At 43.2% G+C, this 27,667-nt stretch overlaps 2 protein-coding genes across 6 annotated transcripts in view; one reads left to right on the forward strand and one right to left on the reverse strand.

Moving 5' to 3' along the window:
• Positions 1 to 231: 231 nt before the first annotated feature.
• On the forward strand, positions 232 to 16,502 carry LOC106589475 (butyrophilin subfamily 1 member A1). Of its 2 annotated transcripts, none has more exons than XM_014179504.2 (9): positions 232 to 405; positions 3,560 to 3,650; positions 4,224 to 4,322; positions 4,398 to 4,505; positions 4,689 to 4,847; positions 11,904 to 12,044; positions 12,376 to 12,427; positions 14,738 to 14,764; positions 14,863 to 16,502. In XM_014179504.2, exons 2-9 carry the CDS (start codon positions 3,588 to 3,590, stop codon positions 15,447 to 15,449), a joined length of 1,236 nt encoding a protein of 411 aa, XP_014034979.1. In that variant the 5' UTR covers positions 232 to 405; positions 3,560 to 3,587; the 3' UTR covers positions 15,450 to 16,502. The 2 variants fall into 2 exon arrangements, with proteins under 2 accessions (XP_014034979.1, XP_014034980.1); XM_014179505.2 differs by lacking the exon at positions 232 to 405 and adding an exon at positions 2,143 to 3,282.
• Positions 16,503 to 16,566: 64 nt separating this feature from the next.
• The window catches only part of LOC106589476 (integrin, beta 4), a 28,468-nt gene continuing 17,367 nt past the window's right edge, over positions 16,567 to 27,667 (reverse strand). For 3 of the 4 annotated variants that reach the window (XM_014179506.2, XM_045710105.1, XM_014179507.2), the window contains 15 exons: positions 26,795 to 27,112; positions 26,476 to 26,645; positions 25,964 to 26,144; positions 25,602 to 25,739; positions 25,266 to 25,448; positions 24,943 to 25,071; positions 22,898 to 23,089; positions 22,432 to 22,605; positions 21,777 to 21,899; positions 21,238 to 21,387; positions 20,431 to 20,619; positions 19,881 to 20,036; positions 19,440 to 19,604; positions 18,957 to 19,238; positions 16,567 to 18,850 (listed from right to left, as the gene is read on the reverse strand). In XM_014179506.2, coding sequence (XP_014034981.2) covers positions 18,702 to 18,850; positions 18,957 to 19,238; positions 19,440 to 19,604; positions 19,881 to 20,036; positions 20,431 to 20,619; positions 21,238 to 21,387; positions 21,777 to 21,899; positions 22,432 to 22,605; positions 22,898 to 23,089; positions 24,943 to 25,071; positions 25,266 to 25,448; positions 25,602 to 25,739; positions 25,964 to 26,144; positions 26,476 to 26,645; positions 26,795 to 27,112 — 2,699 coding nt within the window. In that variant the 3' untranslated portion in view covers positions 16,567 to 18,701. The remainder of the gene's footprint in view (positions 18,851 to 18,956; positions 19,239 to 19,439; positions 19,605 to 19,880; positions 20,037 to 20,430; positions 20,620 to 21,237; positions 21,388 to 21,776; positions 21,900 to 22,431; positions 22,606 to 22,897; positions 23,090 to 24,942; positions 25,072 to 25,265; positions 25,449 to 25,601; positions 25,740 to 25,963; positions 26,145 to 26,475; positions 26,646 to 26,794; positions 27,113 to 27,667) is intronic. The other variant, XM_014179508.2, reaches the window with a different exon arrangement.

Below are 27,667 nucleotides of genomic sequence, written 5' to 3' on the forward strand. Positions count from 1 at the left end.
GAATAGACTGCTTCATTTTGCACACACTGAATGGCTACATTGTTCTGTCATTTAATCGTGGTCTCTCAAATTGACGCGCTGTAAATGAGATTCTATACTCTGGCGACCTCTTGTGGAAAGAAAAGTGAATTATCAAAACGCGTGAAGACTCAACAAAGATGTCTACCTGTTTCGTCTGTATTCGTCAATTTTCGGAAACACCCGAACTTTTATTCGCACAGTGGGGTGCTAATAAGTTCACTCACTCACTCATTCAATGCAGTTGCAGTAGATAGAGCCTGGCGCATGTATAACGGTAGTGAGGTGCAGAGTAGGCTACAACAGTAGTTAGTCATAGGCCCTACTACTACCGAAAACATTTACGTGATTTTCTGGACTACAACCATTTCCTTGTGGATTCCATAGGTAAGTATTTCTGCTTCAGACGTCTTAATTTCAATGCAATGTTTTCTTGTTTGTTTCTCCACGATGTCTAAAATAATCCATGTAGGCTACTGTAGACGCAAGCTTTACGCATAAAATGATGGTTGCATTATCCAAGCTAGTCTTGCAACATTGAGTTTGGATATGTTTGGAGAATTGTTTAACGTTCTGCATGCTGCGCCCTGAAAGTGGAATCGTTTTTATTACTTGATGACGTCTGCGCTGTGAGCTCTGGGGAGTGGTCGGGTCAGCTACAGAAGTATTGTGTCAATATATGTTCTTATTATATTGGCTTCATAATGGTATTACTCGTGTGATATTACGCGTTGGAACCAGTCCAAAGGAAACCTCCAGCCCACTCTGTTGTGATAATCTGTTCTTACCGGCCAGAGGTGTTGTCTTGTGTGTCCTAGAATAGAAAGTCATTAAGGTTGTGGTCAGGGACAGGTACATTATAATCCGGGATCTCCTCTTATCTCAAATCCACTACAATCTACAATACACCTAATGCATAGCCTAATACAACTTTCATTTCAGGTGCGTAATGATAAAGGTGTCCATTAACTAGATAGCCTAAGTTATTCCGGAAACTACCTTTCGTGTTTACAAATTTGGCTTTATGTGTATTACAGTTTACTCAACTCCGTTTAATTCGTTAACCGGATTAGTGGCACGGGTTCTGCATGTGTCCTCGGTAGACTCTCCCGGTCACTGTGTGCGCGCACGTGTCCCAGTCACTCGTTTTGAACATGCGCTACTCCGGCTTGTTGTTTTGACCACAGAAATAGAAGACGCAGGTTCACCTGTTGTGAAAGTGTTACAATCACGTTTAGGTTCAGTGGCTCAACTGCCGCATTCAAAACTCCCATCTTTGCGTAGTACTACGGTGCATAAATATTGGCGTGTAGGCCTAAATTATTCTGTCAATTCTGATCTAAACCAATAAGTCTAAATGACAAGTTACAAGTTCAGGTCTAAGGGGAAGGGGCTCTTATTGATCAAACGGTGTTAGAACAGTGGTGGCCAGCCCTCCTCTTGGAGAGATACTGGTTATGCAGGCTTTCGTTTCAACCCAACTATAACACACCTAATTCAACTAATCAAGTTCCTGAGCATCACCTTATTAGTAGAATCTGTTGTTTTAGGGCAGGGTTGGAACAAAACCCCACAGGAGGGTAACTCCACCTGATTAAGGATAAGTCCTTTCAAGGTGTTATTATAAGGTGATGGCATAGTGCCTCCAAAATAACCCTAACAACCAACCAGCTGTGAAAATCATTTGTAGGCAACATTTCCAAACACAAAGCATCATTGTTACTCTGCTGTGTTCTCATTGGAAAGTTGATGAATTGCATCTTCTTTTGGCCCGTTTCCCCTGCTGCCTCTGTCACAAAAAGTACAGAAAAGGTACCCTCTTGTACATCAAACTAACTGGAGACTGCAGGCCAGGGGGCTGCTGCTGATTCAACACCACTGGGGCCAAACGGTCGATCGGTGGGCTGTGGAAAAACGCTCTCAGCTGCTGCTTTACATCTCCATGGGGTATCTGCCTGACATCAAGGCCCACACAAACATGTCATTCTGCAGTTTATGTCTTCCTCGCACTCCTGGTTCTCTCTCTCTCTCTCTCTCTCTCTCTCTCTCTCTCTCTCTCTCTCTCTCTCTCTCTCTCTCTCTCTCTCTCTCTCTCTCTCTCTCTCTCTCTCTCTCTCTCTTTCTTTCCGTCAAGCCAGGCCAGTTTTAGGTGAGGCCGTTCCAATGAGCCCACAGAGGATATCAACTGCGATGTAATGATAAAAAAGTTGCACAGTATACGCACGCACTCACGCACACAACACACACACACACACACACCGTTTCGATATGGGGATAGTTTAGTGTTAGCACACGGTTAGGCAACACACTACCAGGATACACTTCTACACTCCGTCCCCAGGTGGCAGCACCAATCGGGTCAAAGGCTGTCCTCTGCCAGGAAGCCTTGATTAGCACAACAGGTGGTGGCAATCAGGATTGATAGACAATCTGTGACCAGACGCATCTAGGCCTGCCAGTTTCTGTAGTTGTCTTGTGTTAGTTAACCTCTTTATTTTAGGCTTGCCTCTTTGTAGTTTTCTACAAAGAGAAAACTTGAACGTATAGTAATCTGCTTGACTGGCTGACCGTGGGAGTCATGACTGAGCTGACCCTGAACTAGCCCAGAGGTTCGGTCTGAACATTAACATGCATCGCTTGCGTTATGGTTTTTTATTTTTTATAATATTTACTTAAAAAATATATAACTTATTTTTTTACACCAAATACATACAAAAACAACGACTACATCTCCTCTGCCCCGACCCGCATGCTCACACCCCCGTCCTTAGTGCCTGCATTATTGTTTGCCACATGGCCTTAAATTGTACCAATTAGTTTTTAGCTCTGTCGCCCATGCTATTTCAATATTCAGATAATAAATCATTAGATTTTCCCATTGTGTTAATTATGGCGGATTAATTGATTTCCACGTTTTTAAATGTTTTTTCAAGATGAATGAGAAGAGAATCTTGCAGCCCATTGGGTATCTCACTACACCCCTATATGTCATGTCTTATGAGGACCTTATCTTTCAGGTTTAAACAGTGTACAGTAAGTGTGTATTTTTCATTTGTGAAATGATTTTGATAGGATATGAAAGCAGAGGGATTTATGTTTCTAGAACCATACTGCAATTGAGAATCGATTCTTGTTTAGATGGAGTATGTGGCTGTTTTGGCTTCCAGAGCCAATTTGCCCTTTAAACAGAACATGTAAGGTTCTTGGACTAAGGAGTATCGTTAAGCTCGTTTAGTCCAATGTTGGGCTAGCCCTGGACCTAAGGTAAGGTGGCTGTCTCCTAGGTACATGCATTGAACACCTGGTCACATACACACACACACACACACACACACACACACACACACACACACACACACACACACACACACACACACACACACACACACACACATCGATTTGAGGTGCTATTGGAGCCCAGTCAGCTGTAAATCAGGCCTAGCACTGACAGAGTGAGTGCCAGTGCATAATAAAGTTGTGTATCACTGCACCAGCGTATTAAACCTGTGTATCATTAAACCTGTGTATCACTGTGCCACAGGGCCTCTCTCTCCCTCCCAGCTGCCAACATGATGAAGGACTGCCTCCAGTTCCTCATCGAGCCGGCCAAAAAAATGAAGATCCGCCTCAAGGTAGGACCCCGGGACACCTCAACTCTCAGACACCTCGACTCTCAGACACCTCGACCCTCAGACACCTCGACCCTCAGACACCTCGACTCTCAGACACCTCAACTCTCAGACACCTCAACTCTCAGACACCTCAACTCTCAGACACCTCAACTCTCAGACACCTCAACTCTCAGACACCTCGTCGCCCTTTCCTGCAGTCAAATGACCTAGTGGCCTCATGGGTGGAATGTTATTTAGCATTTTTCATCATTTCATAATGAAAAAATAGCAATACATTTCAACTCTACAGTATATCTGATATGGTACAGGTGTTTCATTTTTTGAAGCCCATAACCATGTGTGTGAGGTGTATACTTTTGTTTTAAAGTAGATTTGTTTAAGATTACCAAGATTACTGCCCACTGTAGTAAATGGATAATAGTACTGATATTTGTTCTTGTCAAGATGTACTCAAGAGAAAGAAAGGATTGGTTCATTTCCCCTCTGTGGTTGATCTGTGTAGCAGTGCTTCAAGTGATTTTTTTTACCCTTCCCTCTTTTTCTCTCTCATCCATTGCTCTCTCTCTGTTCTAGGAGTCTCGTAAGAAAGTGACAAATGAGAAGAAAGAACCTTTAGTGGAGAGTCAGCTGTTTATAATGGAGCTGGCCAGGGAACTCAACAGACTGTGCCAGGTACACACATACACAAACACACACACATGCACACAACCGCTCTCTCTCTACTATTAACTCTCTCTCTCTTTGCAGAGGTCAAATGTCCTAGCCCACATCTGGACCAATGAAGACTCCTGGCCTCCCAGTGTGTGTAGAGAATGCATAGTGGAGTGGGCTGCCGTGCTGGAGAATAGAGTACAGGTGAGCACTCATATTTGAAGGAAGTGAAACTAAGTTTTACTTTAAAAGCCTTTATTTCTTGAAATCAATCCTTTGTCATTGTTCTCTTTGTTGATAAACTATTATCAGGCCTTGATGTGAGACTTGTTAATGTAGTTTTTACTTAATGATCTCTTTATTGACCCATGTCCTTTTCTTTCGCAGCCAAGGAGCATCCAGACAGAGCTGCAGGCTGATTGGCCAGAGAAGAGGGAGTGGAAAGGTCACCTGTTGTGTATGCTGGAGACAGGTGGAGAGTATGACATGGCATCCCACAAACGGGTCATCATGGACTGGACACACCAGCTCAGAAACAAACTAGAGGTATGGAATAGGGGAGGGATTGGGTCACTACGACAGGAGGTTGGTGGCACCTTAGTTGGAAAAAACGGGCTTGTGGTAATGACTGGAGCGGCATCAGAGGAATGGTATCATATACATCATACACATTTCCAGGTATTTGATGCCATTCCATTTGGTCCGTTCCGGCCATTATTATGAGCCACTTTCCCCTCAAGCAGCCTCCTGTGAGTCCAGTGTATTACTAAAGTGGTTGTACTACACTACTACTTGTTGTTGACAAATTAACAAAGACACGTTGTCCTTCTTTATCTAATTTTATTCTCTGGCACAGCGAGTAGTTTACTGATTAACTTATTAGAGTTGTTGTTATCCCTTGGCCTCCCCCTTCTTTCTCTTTCCCTTTCTCTGTATTCCTCTCTCCCTCTCCATCTATTTCTGTTGCTGTCAGACTCCAAGGCTGTCACACCTATTTGATTAAAGACTTACTCTTGCTCCAATTCCTATTTCTCTCTCTCTCTCTCTCTCTCTCTCTCTCTCTCTCTCTCTCTCTCTCTCTCTCTTTATCCCTCCGTCTCTGACACCTCTGTAATTAAGGAGCAGCTCCTTGGTCGTCCATGCTATTTCAATAATTCAATAATAAATCATTTGGTTTTTCCATTGTGTCCATTGACTTCCAACTTTTTAGCATACGTTTTTTCAAGATGAGTGAGGAAAAAGGAATCGTCTAGCCCATTGGGTATCTCACTACACCCCATATGCCATGTCTTAAAATATGCAGACAGGCGGATTAAAAGAAAGTTTACATTGTAATACTTCTGACAGCCAACTTTCGAGCTCCGCCCACAACTTCCAGACTTCATAGCATTCCCAGAAAGCATGGATTATTCAGTCATTATTAGTTTTACACTTGAGAGACGACTCTGTTGTTGTACTGTAGAATTTGTAAAATTTGTCTCTTGTGTAATGCATTCTATACATTAGTTTATATTGGATTAAGCGTACATTTTCATTAAATGTAATTTCGTTAGTTATGCTACGACTTTCCCTCCATCAGTTCTTTTACAATATTTTTTCCAATAGTTTCTATTTTTTGTAAGAGATTGTCACTTAGATATGATCTCTGCAAGGATTTATATATCTTCCCTATCATATGAACATCATTTTCTGACTCAAATAGGATTCCCTCATGGTTACTCTAATGTCTAAAATATTTGAAATATACATTTTGTGATATGTAACTTTTAAATTGCATGTATTTGAACGTATCTACATTGGTCAGTCCAGAATTACTTTTTAATTCTGTCATGGAAATAAATGTATTTCCTGTTAACAAGTCATTTACGGTTTCTGTGCCTTTAGTTTTCCATGTGAGCCAATTTATTGATGAACTCTGAAAAGCTATTCAAGGATTGTTCCATAAGGTTGTGTTTCTAGGAAGTGATATTGGTACTTGTAAAATACATTTCATTTTCTTCCATATCGTTATAGTGTTATTAACTATAAAGTTGTTCATGTTCTTAGCTTTATCCTTTGTAAATAGACATGTAAAAATATTCTGGGGGTGAGCTTGCGCATCTTTAACATGTACTCATTGTTCCTCTTTAGTGAATTTAAATATATGTCGCAAGTAAAAGCCTTAGGTAGCAAGTTGATACAATTCTGGAAAGTCTGGAAGGTTAAAATCACCCTCAGACTTAGGAAGATGTAAAACTTTCCCTTTTATTCCATGAATTTTATTGGCCCATATAAAGTCTGTTAGGACCGAGTATACTTTTTTTAAAGAATGTCATCGGTGGGCTAAATGGTATTACTGAAAATAAATACAAAAACTTTGGCAGCCATGCCATTCTAAAGAGGTTTATTCTACCTGTAAGATTTCTGGGAAGATTATTTAATTTAATTAGATCTGCTTTCATATTGTTGAGTAATGGAATAAAGTTATATTTATATATTTGCTGTTTAATGTCACTTATTAAGCATCCTAAGTATTTAATCTTTTTGTGGTCCACTTAAAGGATTGCTGTAGATCGGGAGTTGTTCTTTTTCTTTTTCCTATTGCCATTATTTAGTTTTTTCCACGTACATTTTATAACCTGAGATTTTTGATTATTCTGAAAATATTTAAAAAAAAAGGGGCATTGAGTTTTCAATATTAGTCAGGTATATCAGGAGATCATCTGCAAATAATTGTATGTTTAACAATACTGATACCTGTTACGTTTGAGTCCTGTCTAATTCTTTCTGCCAGTGGTTCATTTGCCAGTGCAAACAGGAGGGGGGAGAAGGGACATCCCTGTCTTGTGCCCCTTTCTAAAACAATTTAATCAGATAATGTATTACAGAGGCTTGCGGAAGTATTCACCTCCTTGGCATTTTTCCTATCTTGTTGCCTTACAACTTGGAATTAAAATCGTTTTTTTTGGGGGGGGGGGTTGTATCATTTGATTTACACAACGTGCCTACCACTTTGAAGATGCAAAATATTTTTTCTTGTGAAATAAACAAGAAATAAGACAGAAAAACTTGAGCGTGCATAACTATTCACCCCCCTCAAAGTCAATACTTTGTAGAGCCACCTTTTGCAGCAATTACAGCTGCAAGTCTCTTGGGGTATGTCTCTATAAGCTTGGCATATCTAGCCACTGGGATTGTTTCCCATTCTTCAAGGCAAAACTGCTCCAGCTCCTTCAAATTGGATAGGTTCCGCTGGTGTACAGCAATCTTTAAGTCATACCACAAATTCTCAATTGGAATGAGGTCTGGGCTTTGCCTAGGCCATTCCAAGACATTTACATGTTTCCCTCATGTGTTACTTTAGCAGTATGCTTAGGGTCATTGTCCTGCTGGAAGGTGAACCTCCGTCACAGGCTCAAATCTCTGGAAGACTGAAACAGGATTCCCTCAAGAATTTCCCTTTATTTAGCGCATCCATCATTCCTTCAATTCTGACCAGTTTCCCAGTCACTGCCGATGAAAAACATCCCCACAGTATGATGCTTCCACCATCATGCTTCACTGTGGGGATAGGGTTCTCGGGGTGATGAGAGGTGTTGGGTTTGCACCAGACAGCGTTTTCCTTGATGGCCAAAAAGCTCAATTTTAGTCTCATCTGACCAGAGTACCTTCTTCTATATGTTTGGGAAGTCTCCCACATGCCTTTTGGCAAACATCAAACGTGTTTGCTTATTTTTTTCTTTAAGCAATGGCTTTTTTATGGCCACTCTTCCGTAAAGCCCAGCTCTGTGAAGTGTACGGCTTAAAGTTGTCCTATGGACAGATACTCCAATCTCCGCTGTGGAGCTTTGCAGCTCCTTCAGGGTTATCTTCGGTCTCTTTGTTTCCTCTCTGATTAATGCCCTCCTTGCTTGGTCCGTGAGTTTGGTGGGCGGCCCTCTCATGGCAGGGTTGTTGTGTTGCCATATTCTTTCCATTTTTTAATAATGGATTTAATGGTGCTCCGTGGGATGTTCAAAGTTTCTGATATTTTTTTATAACCCAACCCTTATCTGTACTTCTCCACAACTTTGTCCCTGACCTGTTTGGAGAGCTCCTTGGTCTTCATGGTGCCGCTTGCTTGGTGGTGCCCCTTTCTTAGTGGTGTTACAGACTCTGGGGCCTTTCAGAACAGGTGTATATATACTGAGATCATGTGACAGTTCATGTGACACTTAGATTGCACACAGGTGGGCTTTATTTAACTAATAATGTGACTTATGAAGGTAATTGGTTGCACCAGATCTTATTTAGGGGTTTCATAGCAAAGGGGGCGTATACATATGCACGCACCACTTTTCCATGTTTTATTTTTTAGAATTTTTTGAAACAAGTATTTTTTTCATTTCATTTCACCAATTTGGACTATGTCCATTACATGAAATCCAAATAAAAATCTATTTCAATTACAGGTTGTAATGCAACAAAACAGGAAAAACACCAAGGGGGATGAATACTTTTGCAAGGCACTGTATTCATGTATATTTTTGCTTTAGGACATTTATATAATATTTTAATTTAATTTATTATTTAAGCTGCAAAGTTGACAGCTTACAACGTTTTTAATAGAAAAGGCAATTCAAGACGATCAAAAGCCTTTTCTGCATCAACAGCCATTATTGATGAATCCATATCTTGTTTTTGCGTGTTGTGTTAAACTGAAACATGTTCTTGTATTTGTTTGTAAGTGTCTATTTTTACTAAACCCTGTTTGATTGATATGTAGAAGTCTGGTAAGACTTTTGCTATTCTATTGCTTGTAAGCTTTTTTATTGTCACAATTTAATAAAGTTATGGGTCTATAATCAGCAGGGGACTCTCCAGATTTTCCTGGTTTTAATATAACTGAAATAACGGTTTGATACATGGAACTAAGATGTACTGAATTAAGTGACGTGTGTTGTCACTTGTGTAGATAGGGGGGCTACTTTATCCCAAAATGTTAGAATAGAATTCTATGGGAAAGCCATCCATTTCCAGTGCTTTTCTCTGTGCAAATGTTTTAACAATATCTAATATTTATTTTTGGGTGATCGCTGTTTTTAAAGATTGTTTTTGTCTGCTGATAGTTGCTTCAGAGTTGTTGAGTCAAAGAAGGACATAGGATCCATCACACTGTTATTTCATTCTGATTTATATACATTTTCATAGAAACTTTTAAAATTGTCATTAATCTCATTGTTGTTTCTAAATACCGCTTTTGTATCTTTATCTTTTAAAATTATAACTGGTTTAACATGTATTCGTTTTATGAGAGCTGCAAGATATTTACCTGGTTTATTTGCCATTAAGTTGTATGCTTTATTTGAGTTTAACCTGTAGTTATCTCTCTTCAGAAGTAAAAGATTGTATTCCTGCTTAAGTTCAGATACATTTTTTCTAAGATAGTGATTTATTTTTCTTTAAGTTTAATTTTTCAATCAGATGTAACCTTTTCAGAGTATGAGATTTTCATTCCCCTAATGTACACCTTAAATGATTCCCAGATTAGATCAGGTGTCAGCTTTTCTCTGTCCTCTATGTTTACATTTGTAATGGTAAAGTTTCAAAAAAAATTTTTTACGTGTTTAATATAATTTGTGTTCAGAAAATGCGCTCTGTTCATTCTCCAAATTCTGTCGCTAAATGTATTTTCTATTACTGTGTTATTAAGCATGATACCGGAGAATGATCCAATATCACTATGTCATGAATGTTTTTATCCAGTAAGTTGTTGAGTGCATTTAAAAAAAGAAAGAAAATGTACTCAATTGTTGAATAGCTTTTCTTACTTTGAGAAGGAGAAGGAATAGTATTTTGTAGTTGGGAATAGCAATCTTACATTTACATTTACATTTAAGTCATTTAGCAGACGCTCTTATCCAGAGCGACTTACAAATTGGTGCATTCACCTTATGATATCCAGTGGAACAACCACTTTACAACAGTGCATCTAAATCTTTTAAGGGGGGGGGGGGGTTAGAAGGATTACTTTATCCTATCCTAGGTATTCCTTAAAGAGGTGGGGTTTCAGGTGTCTCCGGAAGGTGGTGATTGACTCCGCTGTCCTGGCGTCGTGAGGGAGCTTGTTCCACCATTGGGGTGTCAGAGCAGCGAACAGTTTTGACTGGGCTTAGCGGGAACTGTGCTTCCTCAGAGGTAGGGGGGCCAGCAGGCCAGAGGTGGATGAACGCAGTGCCCTTGTTTGGGTGTAGGGCCTGATCAGAGCCTGAAGGTATGGAGGTGCCGTTCCCTTCACAGCTCCGTAGGCAATCACCATGGTCTTGTAGCGGATGCGAGCTTCAACTGGAAGCCAGTGGAGAGAGCGGAGGAGCGGGGTGACGTGAGAGAACTTGGGAAGGTTGAACACCAGACGGGCTGCGGCGTTCTGGATGAGTTGTAGATCTTGTGTTGTCCTGTAAATCATTTGTAGAGATGAAAATGTTCAGCCTCTTGGAGGCTCCCTAAATTAACCGTCTTTATTACTACGGCTGTCAATCTTATCAAATGTCTGATTTAGTTCACCTGCTAAAATAATGGTTCCTGTCAGGATTTGATCTACTATAGCCTGAATTCTATCTAAAACACCAGATGTGCCCCTGGTGGGATATACAATGAAATCAATGTGCATTTTTCAACATGTAAGGTACAATTCAACATTACAAAACTGCCTTCTTGGTCCATATGCTGGGATATAAGGGAAAATTGTGTATTCTTATTTATCAGGATGCCGACACCTCTGCTGTTAATACAGTAGGTGGCAGCATAGGCCTCTCCAACCCAGCTCCTCTTTAAATGTTCAATTTCAATTTGTCAACTATTTCTACTTTTGCAAAAAAAAAACACATCTGCTGACCAGTCTCTTTAGGTGTTCGAGATCCATATGTTTTTTCCCATCATGGAGCCTGTGGACATTCCATGTGATAAGTTTGATTTTTTTTGGTCTTTACTTGTATAGACTCAAACTTAACCTTATCTGTTCCGTCTATCATTGAAGAACCAAGTAAAACATTTTAACAGACATGGCATATGAGGGCGGTGGGCATTACATAAAATGGGTCGATTATGGTATAAATACATTGTGATTGTATACATTACATATATAGAGCTTGTGGGCATGTGGGCTGAGTAGACATTTAACAAAAAACACAAAAATAAAGCAAAGTACTGACATGCTGACATGCTCTTCAGACTGATATTGTAGGAGAGATGGGATCTAAACTTTTCAGAGTGGTATTGAATGACAAAGAGATCTTGGTGGGCAGATCCCAATTTAACTGTTCAGCTGAGGAGCAGAGTTTAGTCCACTAGTGTTTGGGATGTATTTTACCTTTGAGCTCAAGAGCAAAGCAGTAGGGGATCCTGGGACGGCCCCACAAAATGGTGGATGCCACTGGATGCCAGGCCCCAGGCCTCTCATCAAAGATGAACAATCCCCTATCCTTCGTGTGCCATATATATATGGACTTACTGTATAATGTAGCTCTGAATTCAGAAAGGCCAGTAACAGAAGATGCCATCTCCCTCTAAATCCCGCCTCTCCTACCCTCTTTTAGTTTCTTAGTATATAAAGTAATAACCATATTGACTTCCCTCTCTTTCTAGCCCATTATCTGGCCCGGTGAGCCCGTATTGATGATGTTGGATGATCTGGAGTTCCAGTGGAGGAGGGGGCGTCTGCCGAACCTTCTCCCAGCCATGGAGCTGGTCATGTGGGTCGTGTTGAGTGCAGACAGCCCTGACAAGGTGTGTGAGTTTCAATGAGTCAACAAAAAATTATAATACAAATAATAAAAACGAACACCCTTGCCTGTCTTGACCTAACACTCACACTTTTCCTTTCTTATTAGCACTGATTTGCTGATAGCTACTTATTGAGGAAACTATTTGCTTACTACGACTGATATGCAGTTGTCTGTCTTAGCTACCTTAAGATGAATACACTAACTAAGACGCTCTGGATAACAGCGTCTGCTAAATGAATGTTAATGTAAACTAACTGATTATCAATTCATGTGCCTGATTAGATACATATCACACAGATAAACTCACTCAAGCCTATCCTCTGTGTTTGCAGGAGGACGTAACCAAGCAGTGGCTGATCAGAAAACAGAGGAGTCAGAAGATTGGTGTGTAGAGCTTTGACTTGTTGGAGTCATCAAGAAAGTGTTAGATTCAATTAGGTCATGCGTTAACCTGCGCTAGCCGACGCCCTGTTTTGGTGGTGCAGGAGGTGGAACTGTGTTGGAGCTGTCAAATCGGTGAGCGGGTGTTCGTGGTCATTATCATGAAGCCACACCCGTCCCAATCACGTTAGAAGTTTAGAATGAGAAAGTGTAGGCTATATAGAAATAATTATGTTCAAATTGAAAATTATAAAATGAAATAATAAGGTTTCTTATCAGCCTAATGGAGATGTAGATTATATTCCAGTGTTCAAATTTGTAAACACAGCTGCATGGGATTTCTAAATATGACTCGGTGCAGCCAATGGCAATGTCAATAATAGATATAATGTCGGCAGCCGCTTGTGGATTTGACAGCTCTAAAGCCTGTCACATGCTTCCCAGTCGAAACAGTTTGCGCATGTATTATGAAGACATTTTGTGCCATTTTGGTGTTCAGCAGTTCATTTTGTTGGGCTGTTTGAGCACATTACATTTTTTCTTGAGGCAAGTCGAAGTTTGGTAGCCGAAATCGGAGTGGGAACTATGGACGGGATTCTTCAATGAAGTGTTTGTTGTCATTCAACGAGAGACGACTAATTTTCATGCACAATTTTTTACTTGAGAAATACTGCACCAAACATCTTTGTTAGATGTGAAATTGCGCGATTAAGACGTCAAAATGTATTACAGATTTCTTAATTGATCTTAGATTAATTCAGAGTATTTTGAGGAAGTGTAATTGACTATGTTGTTGCTACAGCATCTAAAGAGGGACAAACAGTAATATTGATGCTTTTTTCTCGTTTTTCAAGCGAAGGTCTTTTAAGGGAGTATGCGAGGCACAGACGTTCGCTTTGCCTAGCCGAGTTCCGCTAGGAGCAACCGAACCTAGAATGTGGGCACCTTAACGCAGTTCCACCTCTGACACCGCCAAAAAAACAGCAACAGGGTGTCAGCTAGCACATATCTGATTAAATCTAGCCTTTACACAAGTATAACAGCAATCAGTGACAAAGAGATGTTGGAGATCACAGGTGTGTCAATGTGTGACAATGAGAGATGATGACTAGTTTGATTATGCCACTAAGTATTGATGAAGGGTAATAATCGATCAGTGGTCAAGATATCACATCAGGGCAAGGTGGGCACAGGCTAGCCCACACCATTCCCACTCTAGTCAAGCATGGACTAGCCCACAGCAAGCCCACATCAGGGCTAGCCTACACCAGCCCAACACAGGCTACACCAGCCCAACACAGGCTATCCCACAACAAGCACACACCAAGCCCAACACAGGCTAGCCCACAACAAGCCCACACCAAGCCCAACACAGGCTAGCCCACAACAAGCCCACACCAAGCCCAACACAGGCTATCCCTCAACAAGCACACACCAAGCCCAACACAGGCTATCCCACAACAAGCACAAACCAAGCCCAACACAGGCTATCCCACAACAAGCCCTGTTACTTCACAATGTAGAGGCGGGGGTTCATTAGAATATTTGGGGGCATGGTTTGCACACAGTTATTTTTGTGTAACCCGTTACTGAGAGGGTGGTTCCAGTTTAAGTGTTCTGTTGTGTGATGCAAATTCATTCTGATCTAGTACACTGCCAAAAAAATTAAAAATACGTGCATGTGACATATGAGAAACTTAGCCGTTTCTCTTGAAAAAATATATGTATGATAGTTGTCATTCACTAAATTCCTTTGAGGGTTAAATAATAGATCAAATGTATAAGGTGGACAGCTCAAATAGGGCCATTATTTTAGCCCACATCGGGCCGACATCATGCCAGTGTGGGCATGTTTTCTGGGAAAATATGGGTTTATTTCAGGCAGTGAGGGCTGCCCATCAGCCCAGTGTGGGCAGCCTACATGGGGCCAATATTTTGGCCCGCATTGGGCCCACATTGTGCCAATGGGTGTGTTTACACAGGCAGCCCAATTCTGATATTTATTTCCATGAATTGGTCTGTTGACCAATCACATCAGACCTTCTTTAGTGAAAAGACCAATTAGTAAAAAGAATGATCTGAATTGGGCTGCCTGTCTAAACACAGTCTTAGTGGGCATGTTTGCTGGAATGGTTGATGAATCACTTGAAGTGCTGCCAATTGGTACTGATAAAACATTAAAGAAATAACTAATTCCAGTAGACACCAGAGGAATGGACAAACATACATGAGTCCTTTGCAGTTACGTAACAGAAAATGAGTTAAGATTTAACTTTAACAGTATTTTAACCACAGTTTTGTTTACACTTTCAGATGCAGCCCGCTACATTCCCCATAATGGTATGTGAATCTCATGCTGGACTCATGCTTTATTGAGGAGTAAAGGAAACTGTAAATACAGTCATCCCATTTCTCACCCTAACAACTTTTTTTCTCAGTATGGAACTGGATCTGTGATGCTGCAGAGGAAGTGACCCTTGACCCCAAGACAGCCAACCCTGACCTCATCCTCTCCAACGACGACAAGCGCATGTGCTGTGGCCTGGAGCGGCGAGACATCCCTAACTGCACGTGTCGCTTCGATGGCTGGTGGTGCGCTCTGGGAAACGAGGGCTACACCTCTGGGCGCCATTACTGGGAAGTTGAAGTGGGTGACCGGGACTGGCGGCTGGGAGTGGCTAAAGCCTCTGCCCAAAGGAAGGGTTATAGTTCCCTCAACACAAAGACGGGCTACCTCACCCTGCGGCTGGAGAGGGGCTCAGACCTCAAGGCCCTGACGGTGCCTTCCACCCCGCTGGCCCAGATGCTGGTCCCCAGGAAGGTGGGGGTCTACCTGGACTATGAGCAAGGCCAGCTCTCCTTCTACAACGTGGAGAAGAGGTCCCACATCTACACGTTCAACGAGACCTTCACAGAGAGACTGTTCCCTGTGTTTGGGACTGTAGAGGTGGTGAAGGGTCTGGTGATCAGGTCAGCACAGACCAGGGAACCCTGCCTCTGCCCTGGACCCTGTCTCTGGTGCTAAGCTAAGTGCTTAGATAACATATCACAGCATCTTTAAAACTGGTCCTGGAGAGCTAGCCTAGAATCCACACTTAAAGCTCGATTCAATCCGATTAAGCGTTAACCCGCGATAGCTGACGCCCGCATAGCTGATGTTTTGGCGGTGTCGGCGTTGTAACTGCATTGGAGCTGTCAAATCGGTGAGCAGCTGCTCATAGTCATTGTCATGAAGCCACACCCGTCCCACTCACGTTAGACGTTCAGAACGAGAAAGTGATGACTGCACATAAGTAATGAAGCTCAAACTGAAAATCATTCAATGAAATAATGAGGATTTCTATGAGCTTAATCAATGTGTAGATTACATCACACATTCCAGTGTTCGAACTTGTAAACAAGGCTGCATTGGGATGGCAATGTTCACGATAGGTATGATACTGGGAGCCGCTTGTGAATTTGACCGTTCTAACACGGTTCCACCTCAGACAAACGTCAGAACAACAGCTATGCCGGTGTCGGCTAGCGCAGATCTGATTGAATCGAGCCCTTAATATTGTAAACGTAGCAATATTCCGTGTCAATTCCAGGCTAGTGGAGTGCAGGCTTTTGCTCTACTCCAGCCCTAACACACCTTATTCAATGGTTTGATGATTAGTTGATTAGTTAAATCAGGTATGTTCGAATTAGGCTGGAACAAAAGCCTGCACTCCTCAGGACAAGGGTTGAAGAGCAATCATTAACCCCTCCCAACACTTTTTCTTTTAAAGTGCCTTCATACCAGTTTATACCATCTGGAAATGAAGTGGTAACTATATGTATTGGTTGTTAAATTGCCATAGTATTTCATGGTATAAAGACACTGTAAAAGAAAGTGCTGCCCAAATTACCCAAAGATCCCATGTAGTTGAAATGATGTAGTTCAGTGAGCGTTTGCGCACAGAAGAAAGACAGCATGCAGTAGTCTCATAATGCGTATCAGCATATTTTTGGAAGTTGCGGTATGATATTGACCGTGTGTATAATGGTGTGAACAATGCTTTTTTTCAGTCATCAATAAATGAACAACATTTTCAAAGATCTGTTTTGCCGGTTTGTGGTCTACAAAGGTTATGAGAATAGATAGAAATGCAACTATAGTATTGAGGTTCATATTCAATCTTTATTAAATGCCATAAAATGGACATGCCAGATATAAAAACAAACAGATTATTGTATCAACGTTACACGAAGTAATTCATGAATAGCTATAATGACAAAGTATAAACATTTATTTTTGGTATATTTATGAAATATGATTATGACTTTAATTTGTATTTTTTTTAATCAAATTCAACTTCTACATTCGACCAGTATAATTATTTTCGCCATATATTTCACTAAGTGTAAGGACTTGTTACAATAGACAGTATACCAATGGACAGTATTTAGAATTGAAACAAAGCACAGCATAGGTGTAAAAATACATTATAAAGAGAATACAATCTTTTTGTCACAAAACATATCCCTCTGAAATATAAGGACCAAGTTTTCTATCTATGCTAGAATATATTAGTTAGGCATAACATGCTTGTAGACCGAAGCACTCTTTTTAAAACAATTATACAGTAATGAGATAAACATTTAAAGTATGAAATACTGTTACATGGAAATACCTTATGATGTTATATCTGCATTATGGATTTATTAAAGACATGCTCCGGAACTTTGGCGACTAGTAAGTATTTTTTAAAGCTCCCGATTTGGGCTGGATGTGTCCATGTGTAATTCATACATGCATAATCTATGAGCAGAATTACTGTTTTATCTCAATTAGCCACAAAATTCCTAATTTGATAGCGACTGTTTTCTGGAAGCTGTGCGGCTCCATTTTCTCTACATTTTGCCCCATGTGGGGCGAGTTTCAGCCAATGAGCTTCAGCCCCTCGCCATCTGAGTGACAGATAGCAAGATAGCACACACAGCAGTGCACGAGAGAGAGCAATGACGTGGTGCACATATCTGCAGATATGTGATATAGTACGGAATTTTCTGGGGACCACTTTTGGCTTGTGAGCGCTACCTTCAGAACTACTGGCTAAAAAGTATACACAAGTACCAGAGAATCTCTTTAACTTTGTTCAGCATGGAAAATGTACAAAAAAAAGAAATATGCAAAACCATAGGAAACATATTTTTACACAAACAATACATCGCAATACAGTATTTGGCATCAACATTTCAATTCAATCTCTTCTGACAAAGAAAACACGTCAGCCTAATATATTTCATGTTTGTAATAGTAATGACTGCGAGTATCACCAACAATCTAATAATGCAATTCTCTATGAGCCCCTACAAACAAACATAGTTAAGTGTACTGGCAGGCGGTTGCTACAAAGATGAGACAACCTGTGATATGTGGTTGTCCCCACTAGCGGTTCTGGGGGGGGGGGGCACTGCCCCTGTGACAACAATTTTGGACCCCCTTGTGGCACCCCTAAATGTGGAGTATGAAATCATTTTTACAAAACACATTTTTGCTATCGTTCTTTTTTTACATCCGTTAGACAGTGGCAACGATGATGATTATGAACATGGTCTTTTACCTGCTAATGCCTGCAATGCAGTGAAGAAAACGATATGACAACAATAACGTCTAATGTAACTGGCCCCTTTAACAGTACAACTGGCCCCAGCTTGGCCCCCGCAGTTGAAATGGTCTAGAACCGCCACTGGTTGTCCCACCTAGCTATTTTAAGATGAATGCACTAACTGTAAGTCGCTCTGGATAAGAGCGTCTGCTAAATGACTATAATTTAAAAAAAAATGTAAATGTAATCAATTTAACAAACTGCAGCCATCTTGCAAGACATCTAGCAGCCAGCCAGTATAAACACTTGTACACACTCTCCCTCCATTATCTCTCAGCTAATCTCTGCCAAGAGATATTAACACCTGTGCAGGCTCTACTTTAAACTATTGTGATACGACCTCAGACAGTGTAATAGCCTAATCTAAAGCCTCTGGGTGTAATACCAGCTAGAACCAATAGAGGGAGCCATGAGTATTGTGTATAAAAATTACAAACTTCCAACAAGACCTCTGTGGGGGTGGTAGTTCTTTGAATGTAAAATGTTTTCAACAAAATAGAAACAAGAGACAAAACTATAAACAAAATAATGAAATTAATCCCATGTCAGACAGAGGGCAGGACAGGACAGGATCCACTGTAACAGAGGTGAGGAGGATGTGTCGGGCCCCAGGGACACCGCCATCTTGTTGTTGACCTTTGACCTCAGGCCTCATAGAACGACCTCTCGACCTTCTTAGTGACGCTGCTGGAACCGGCCACCTGCATGCTCCTCTGGACCACCTCCTTAGTCACATGACGTGTTACCATGCCGCTGGTCTCTGTGTGCTGGGATGTCATCATCATACCGTCTCCTAGGGGTAGGAGAGGGAGTTAGCGTGCGAGAGAGACACTGTGTGTGTCTGCGTGTGTGTGTGTGAGGGAGAGAGAGAGAGAGAGATAAAGAGATTCAATTGATACCTGAGAAGTAGGGGTCGTTGATCATGGTGTGTGTGACGTTGCTGTGGGTGCTGACCTCTGTCGGCAGTTGGAACACACCTCTCTTGGTCAAGGACTGACTGCTGTACTGAGACATACCTCCTAGGCCTTCTATTTGGGACATACCACCTTGGCCTCCTAGTTGAGACATACCACCTAGGCCTCCTAGTTGAGACATACCACCTAGGCCTCCTAGTTGAGACATACCACCTAGGCCTCCTAGTTGAGACATACCTCCTATTCCACCTATTTGAGACGTGCTACCTACAGAAGGGGAAAAAGAGAGACAGAGAATTATATATACAATATCATTCCAAATGTACAAACGTATAGAATATCGGCTTCTAAATATGAAACCCAGTATGGTAAATTTAAAGTGAGTACCGACACATTATTCATTTCAATTTAAACACTAGATAAAAACCCTGGATAAAAAAAGACTGTTGTAGGACTCCGTCCTCTTACCCCCATCCTGAGACTCGATGGTGATGATGCCCTCCCTCTCGGGCCCGAAGCCCTGGGTCGTCCTGGCCTGAACTTTGAACTTGTATGGCATGTTCTCACACAGGTCCGGAACCGTCAGACTGGTCTCAGCGCTGTTACCGCTCACCTGGAAGGAACGCATGTCACCTGGAGGGGGGAGAGAGAGAGAAGGAGGGAGGCGGGGATTAGAATATGAAATTAAAGTGAATACAAATATGACTATGAAAGTGAATGGTCATTTGCTGGCATTGTCCATAACAAGTCAAGAAGACCTGAAGATGAGCAAAATAGAAGAGTAATTGACATTTGTGATATTCAAAGTCTCTGTTGATCGCATGCCTATGTATAGATCCTAGCAAATGACAGTGGACAAAAAGCTCTAAAATCCCCCAAATCTGATTTGGAGTCAGCGCTCAGTCTCACCTCTTCCGTGCAGCTGTTCACAGGTGACCACGTAGCCCAGGATATCTCCGTTGGGTTTGCGGGGTTTCTCCCAGCTCAACTGCAGTGCCTCGGGGGACAGAGCTGTGAACACCAGGGGGCCTGGAGCACTGGGGGTACTGAGAGTGAAGGGAGAACCTGAGGGAGAGGGGGAGAACGGGAGTTAGAGGGGATAGAGGTAAGGGACAGAGCTGTGAATATTAGGGGGTCTGGAGCACTGGGGGTGCTCAGAGTGAAGGGAGAAACTGGAGGGGGGAAAGACAGAGTGAGTGAGAGAGAATGAGGAAGAGAAAGAGAGACAGAGTGAAAGAGAGAGAGAGAGAGAGAGAGAGAGAGAGAGAGAGAGAGAGAGGAAGATAAAAAATAGGAAGATGTAAAGAAGGGACAAAGGAGATTAAAGATAAAAAGAGGGAATTGGAGAGAGGTAAAGTAAATATAGAGTAAAACAGAAAGAGAGACAGAGGTCAGGTGTGAATTAGCTAGCAAAGGAGTGTTGATAAAAATGGATCGACAGAGATGTATTGCTGATTACCTGGCATTGGACTGAGTGGGCTGTTGGGGTTGACGGCTGACTCTATGGTGATGACTCCCTCCCTCTCTGGTCCCCAGCCCTCCAGACTCTGAGCCTTCACCTTGAACAGGTAGGAGTGGTTAGGCAGCAGGTCCTGCACCACCACAGAGTTCTCTGCTGGGCTGGACACGTCTATGCGCTTCATATCACCTGGAGAGAGAGACAAAGGGCTTTGATTACTGTAGAGCAGTGGTACTCAAAGTCTGGGTCGCGACCCCACTAAGGGGGAACTGCAGTGGGGTTGCCAATTGTTTTTTTTTGGGGGGGGGGGGTTGGAACAAAAAATTAAGAGTACAGATTATTGTATGGGACAATATACAAACATTTTTGAGAAAGATACTTAAATTTTTTTTTTTTTTTTATGAGTAAATGTATTTATTGGTTTATTTTCATTTTGATAAGAGATGAAAATGTAATGAATTTAATGTTATTTGTTGAAGTAAAAATCGGAATTTACCGATTTTAAGCCTGTGTCATTATATTTGGGGTGGGGTCACGAGAAGTTATTGTGCAAAAAATGGGGTCCCCAGAAATTCTGGCTGAAAACATGGGGTCCCCGCTGAAAAAGTTTGAAGGTATGCTGGGACAAGGTTTTGAGATCTAAATAAGTTGACAGGGTTAAGGAAAGTGTTAAAGACACATTTCTTCAAATCCTAGTAAATAAAAACCTGTGAACTATGTTCACAAGTGAAAAACAACATTCTTCTTCCGCACATCAACAAAACCCCATGTATTTACAATGTGACGCAAATCATCATGGGTCCATACCTCCATTGAGTAGCTGGTAGAGGACACAGTACCCCAGCACATCCCTATCACAGTGGGGCTCCTGCCAGCTGACCTTCAGGGCCGTGGGGCCCAGGGCAGAGAACACCAACCTGGTGGGGGTGTCAGGGACCCCAGGGGCCAAACGAGAGTCTGACGGGGGAGAGAGAGGTCAGTGAGATAGAGACAGACAGAGAGAGGTGGGGGGAGAAAGAGAGGTCAGGGGTTAGGGGTTAAGTGGAGTCAAGTAAATTACAGGGGTTACAGTGACAGTTACTAGGTAAGATAGGATTAGTGAGCGGGGAGTGATCTCGATGGAGAGAGAGAACTAAAGAGAGAGAGAGAGGGAGAAAGAGAGAACTTTCCCTAAACCAAACATGTCACAGCAAAAAACAGCTTTAGCGACACCAAGCCTTCCTCTCAAACCAGCAATGGGCGTGGTAAGTCCTACTATGAACCCACGGTGTAGCTTTAAGCCCTGCTATAGTCCCAGTGGTGTGAGAGAGGACAGCTCTGTGTGTGCTGCATGCAGACGGACTCACCCTGGAGCACCCTGTCCAGATTCAGTAGCGCATCGTTGACATCCTCAGACTGGGTCCTGCCCCGCAAGACCTGAGACATACTGTAGCTGTACTGTGTCTGAGTGGGGCTGAAGCCATATGTACCTGAGAACGCAGGGAGCGAGCAAAAAGGGAGCAAATGGACGAGAGAAGGAGGACAGGAGAGGGAGGGAATTGAAGGAGTGGGAGAAGGAGCACAGTGAGGGGAGAGAAAGAGGCAAGGGAGGGGAGAGGATCGAAGGAGAGAGAGCGACAGAAGAGAGAAGAGGAGAGCGACAGTCACCATAGCTCCTGCATAGCCCTGTACAGCCACCAGCCCCAATAATCGATAACTGACATCCAAGCCATCCGCCTCATGCATCTCCTCAGTAAACCTGTTGCAGATGATGTGTATATCTGACATTTATAGCCCCGACTGCTACAGGCAAACAGATAAGCTTCTCCCAGCTTTCAATAGTAGAGGACAGAAATATCTAAATACTATGCAGTGGCATTTTCCTCAGCAAAAGCCTCATAGTCAAAGACCTCATCTCAGTGGCTCGGTGAAATATGCCTGTGACCGGGGACGTGTGTCAGTGTGGATCGTAAATGATCGGCTCTTTATCTCAAAATATGCCTCAACTTCAACTAATCTTACTTTTGCCGTCTGTGTATCCCGACAATCCACTGGACAGGTCTCCTATGACGATGGAGTCTCGGATGTTGTCGTCATACTCATAGTAACCTCTGTTCTCTGACCGCTTTCTCATGACAACATTCTCTGTGCGCATCCCGCCCCCGATAATCTGTGTGCGGGAGAGCGAGTTTCCTCCTGTAGGAGAGGAGAAGAAAAGACAGGAGTAGAACAATGATGACCACCAGAGACATGGATACAGAACCATAGAATTCTAGCATGCATTCTGAGTGCAATGCCTTTCGAACTTTCAGTGTCAACACGTTGCCCATTGAAACTCTAAATCTCCAAGTTTGCTGAACTCTGTATAGTGTAGCTACTGTTCTGGTGAAGACAAGCCAGCTGGAATTTCTTGTCACTATCATACATAAGTCAACAGAAAGATTCAAAAGCTGACACATTTTTAGAAAGAATCTGCATCCATCCGTACCTTGTCCAGAGAGGTATGTTGTGGAGGAATCCGTAGTCATGGAACCCCCGGCCCCTCCTCTGTGGTTGGAGCTGAGGGTGGACATGGGAGACAGCTGGCTGTAGCTGGAAGAAGACATATTGGCACTGCGCGACATGGAATTATTTCCCCCGGGGAACAGGAAGTTTTGTTCCCACCTCCCGTTCATTTGGTCTGACAGACAAAGATGAGGAGAGCAGGAGAAGTGAGAGGAGAACATAAAGAACATCAATAACATTCTGGAACCCAACATAACCCAAACCAAACATTCTGGAACCCAACATAACCCAAACCAAACATTCTGGAACCCAACATAACCCAAACCAAACATTCTGGAACCCAACATAACCCAAACCAAACATTTTGGAACCAAAACAATTGATTCAAGTGCATCGATGGCAACAAATCACAACGAACTGCAAGAGAAATGGCCACCTTACAACCTCAGACTGCACACAGGGACATATTTTTGCTATCACCACCTTCACACCCATGAAAAGCCTTTATACAAGCTTTACAAGCTGCCTCCTTTCCAGGGTCTCTCTCCACAGAGAGGTGTAAAGAGGACAGACAGAGGAGACAAACAGGCACCTGGAAAAGCCTGTCCACGATCATCAACTGGAGGTGGGGCAGTTGATGCCTGGAACCCTCTTTGGGGTGGAAGGTCGCGGGGTGCAGCAGGGGTAGGGATAAGAGTAGAACCAGGTTGCAGTTTCAGGGCAGATGGCAGATTTGTGGAATGGCGCATGCTGATGATTAGCAATCTGAAGACTCAGGCTCATCTTAAAGGATCCCCGATCGTGCATATTTTGCATAGCCAGAGAGGAGATGATAAGGGGGCACTGCAGCTGCATTGGAGGTTGGTGGCTGCCATGCGCAGTAGCTGGCATGCTGTCTATCTATCTGTCTTGTCTGGCTGTCTAGCACTCCAGGTAGGTGGTCTTCACCTTTCAGGGATGGGGTCTGTGCTCGACTGGCCCGGGGAGTCTCGTCAGTGCTGGTGTCTGTGTCTGTGCTGAGGTGGTAGGGGATCACATCCACATGCCTCTTCCAGGACACCGAACGCAGGTCCAGCTTGGAACCCACCAACTTGATAAAGCCTTGTTATGGAGGGGAGAAGCAAGCAGGGTGGGTGGGTGGGTGATGGTCTGGATTGATAGTTTGCATGGCAGTTGTTGTTTTTGTGAAGCGTGGTGATTGGTGAAAGGGCGAGCGATGGAAGGAGTGAAGGAGGAAGGAGGAAGAGGAGGAGGCAGCATGTATGTAGCTTCGGTGATATCTACAACTACAGATGTCTGGAGGCTCTCAGCAATCACAGATTTCTTTGCAGTTTGGATCAATGGTAGGAGAGGTTTGGCTGGCACGATAAAGCCATAAAGAAGAAAATGAAGACTGGTATGAAGACTGGCATGATAGAACCCAAAGCCATGAAGACGAAAATATTCTGATGATATCATGAGATGTAAAATAAATGTCAGTTTCTTAAAAGACACCTCGGTAGAGAGAAAGAGAGAGGGGGGGGGGAAGGAACGAAACAAATAAAGAGAAAGAAAGAAGAAAGAGGCAGAAAGAGAAAGAAGAAAGAGTGCAAAAAGAGAGCGAGAAGGGTGGAGGAGGCCCTCGTATTTGTAAGCCCCTTGACCATGACACTCTAAGACCTTTTCTGTTTTTATTTTGTTTCCCTCTCTCCTTCAGTGAGCAGAGGACTGGACTACAGAAGATGTGTAGACATATCTTTCTTTGCATGGACCCCATTTATAACAGTCCTGTCCTATCCAGTCTGCATTCACTTGGTTTCACAGAGCAGTGAAGCTCACTGGCTTAATGAGGGGGCTACTCCCCAATATGCATACATCTAAAACAGTGAGCTTCATCCCCATTAGCTGTTACTTAGCAACAGCTATTCTTCATGGGATCCACTGAAAACACACTACAAAACCACAACACACAGTACGCCACTGAAGGTAGGCTGCAGAGAGACAGGCTCCTGAGAGCCAGCTAAGGTGGCGTAGTCTGTGCGTACCCACCTTCGTCTGAGACACTGGGTCTCTTGGAGCCTGTTGGCGACCTCAAGACCTCACTGCTGTACATCAGGTAGCCGTCGTACTCATCCCCCGCCTCCGCGTCCACTATTGGGATGTCTGGGATGATAGGGACTGCAGGGAGAGATGGAGGAGACTCAAACAGGAAGCTATGGTCATGCTAAAAGTATCAAATTCAATATAGTATTCTATAGTAGGAGACAGCACAATTCCGGTCCTTGAGGGCTGCAGCGACAGTTGGTTTTCATTGGTTCATTTGAGGATTTATTTTCCACAAAACAGCAACGCGGTGCCATAGAGGAACTCACTGGACATGGGTCTGACGGGCTGTGAGGCCAGGTTGATGGTTGCCTCTCGGAATGGACCCCAGCCAACGCTGTTCTTAGCCCGGACCTTATAGCAGTAGGTCTGGGCCGACTGCAGGTTCTCAATTAGCAACATCCTCTTCTTAGGATTGTCTATCTTAACCTTCTTAGCTACACCCATCGGCTCTACAGGGGGAAGGACGAGGGACGAGGAGAAGGACGAGGAGAACACAGAGATCCCATTAAATGACTGACTTCTCATATGTACGTGTTAGAATGTCTTAGAAGCACAGGCATTAAGAGGCATTCGGTGATTCTTCGATTTGATTGGCCACTCACTTGTGTGGTCATTGATGGGTGTGTAGAGGACCTCGTAGTTGGTGATGACACCGTTGGTCTCGGCAGGCTCCGCCCAGCTGACCTGAGTGACAGTTGGACTGATGACGTTGAACGCAAGACGACCGGGCTCACTGGGGACTGGAGGAGGAGAGGAGAGAGGGATGAGGGGAGGAAAGAAAGGAGGAAGCATTTATCACAAGGTAGGAAAGGGGGAAAACCATCTACACAATCGTTGTCCTATGTCGACCCAACAATATACAACAAGAAAAAGAAAAAACTGTCCACAATCCTAGAAGTGTTATTTGTGAAAGACAATAAATGTAGTCCATCTTTGACAGGAACAGGAAGTGTGCTCCACTCACCGTCCTCCAGGGTCCGACAGGGCACCATGTCGCTGTAGTTTCCGTTTCCCAGGGCGTTGTAGCCACACACCTTCATCTCGTAGTCACAGAAGGGGTACAGGTTGGTCAGCTCAGCGTGGGTGGTCTTCACATCTATCACCTGCTCATCAGTCTCAGGGTCCCCATAGATCCAATACTTCACCTGGTGACCAGGGAGAGGGAAACAGAAGATATAGAAAACACAGGTGAAACACTGGTTGGAATGAACAATCTTAAATGGAATACATTCCAACGTTTATTTCTATACTCCAAAATTACACTCCAAAGATTTTTGGAAAATAATCTCCTAATTTCCAACAGCAAAAATTGGCAGGTGTGTAATGGGGGCGAATCTATTGAGTTCCTCTGTTGATGAACTGTGCTCCTCACGGGGTAAAAGGGTTTAAGTCAAGGTTAAGTTAAGTCCTGTATGACAGTTTCTCTCAGCACCTTGCAGTCCAAGGGGTTAGATCTTGAGTGGGGGGGTTCCTTACCTTGTAGCCCAGGGGGCTTCCTAAGGGGTCCCAGTTGAGACGGATGTTTCGTGGACCAGTGGCTTTAGCCTTCACGTTGGTGGGAGAGAAGAGACGACCACCAGGAGACATGGCTGTCTGGTTGATGAACTCCTTACCCTGCTGCTGCTTCTGGGCAATCTCTGGTAGTGCTGAGGGAATAAACTTATTTTAGTGATGCACATCTCATGCATCAGATTACTTATAGATACCCCTTGCTGTATGTGTGTGTGTGTGTGTGTGTGTGTGTGTGTGTGTGTGTGTGTGTGTGTGTTTCAGTGTCTGTTTCTGTGTGTATTACCTCCGTCAGTAACCGTGACCATTGTCGTCTTCCTCTCCCCGACCGCAGCGTTCGTACTGGGGTCAAACAACTCCAGCTGGAAGATTTCCGGTTTGACCGGTCCAGGGTGAGGGCGTGGGTCGATCACGATGTTCTTCTCAGTCTCCCCGGGACCAAACTTGAGGGGACCGGACAGCTCGAAGCGCTTGGCATTGCGGGTCTTCCAGTGGACGGTGGCAGGCCCCTCCTGGTTGCGTGTGCGGACCACGGGGATGGAGTAGGTTGGGTCAGCTGTGGAGAAGCTCTGGGTGCTCTTCATAAACATCACCACACTGGGCTCTGAGGGAAGCAAGGGTAGAGGAAGTGTGTTATGGCCATGTTACAGAGGAGGAAGTTATGGCTGGCTTTCTAACCACAAATGCGGCTGTTAGCCATGCTCTCAACACCCAAGATAATAATGTCCGGGACAGGTTGTGCGACGCTATCCTGTGAACCGACGAAGATCCAAAGAAACACTGTTATATTAAAACTCTGAAATGATCAAAATAATATACAGATATCTTTCTTTCTTTTTTCATGCTATGTGATACACCCTGGACCCTGTCCTCTCACCTGGTTGGTCAGTGATGGTGACAGTAGTATATAACCTCACCTGGTTGGTCAGTGATAGTGACAGTAGTATATAATCTCTCACCTGGTTGGTCAGTGATAGTAGTATATAACCTCACCTGGTTGGTCAGTGATAGTGACAGTAGTATATAACCTCACCTGGTTGGTGAGTGATAGTGACAGTAGTATATAACCTCACCTGGTTGGTGAGTGATGGTGACAGTAGTATATAATCTCACCTGGTTGGTCAGTGATGGTGACAGTAGTATATAACCTCACCTGGTT

Source organism: Salmo salar, chromosome ssa28 (assembly GCF_905237065.1).
Source record: "Salmo salar chromosome ssa28, Ssal_v3.1, whole genome shotgun sequence".
NCBI classification, from domain to species: Eukaryota; Metazoa; Chordata; class Actinopteri; order Salmoniformes; family Salmonidae; genus Salmo; species Salmo salar.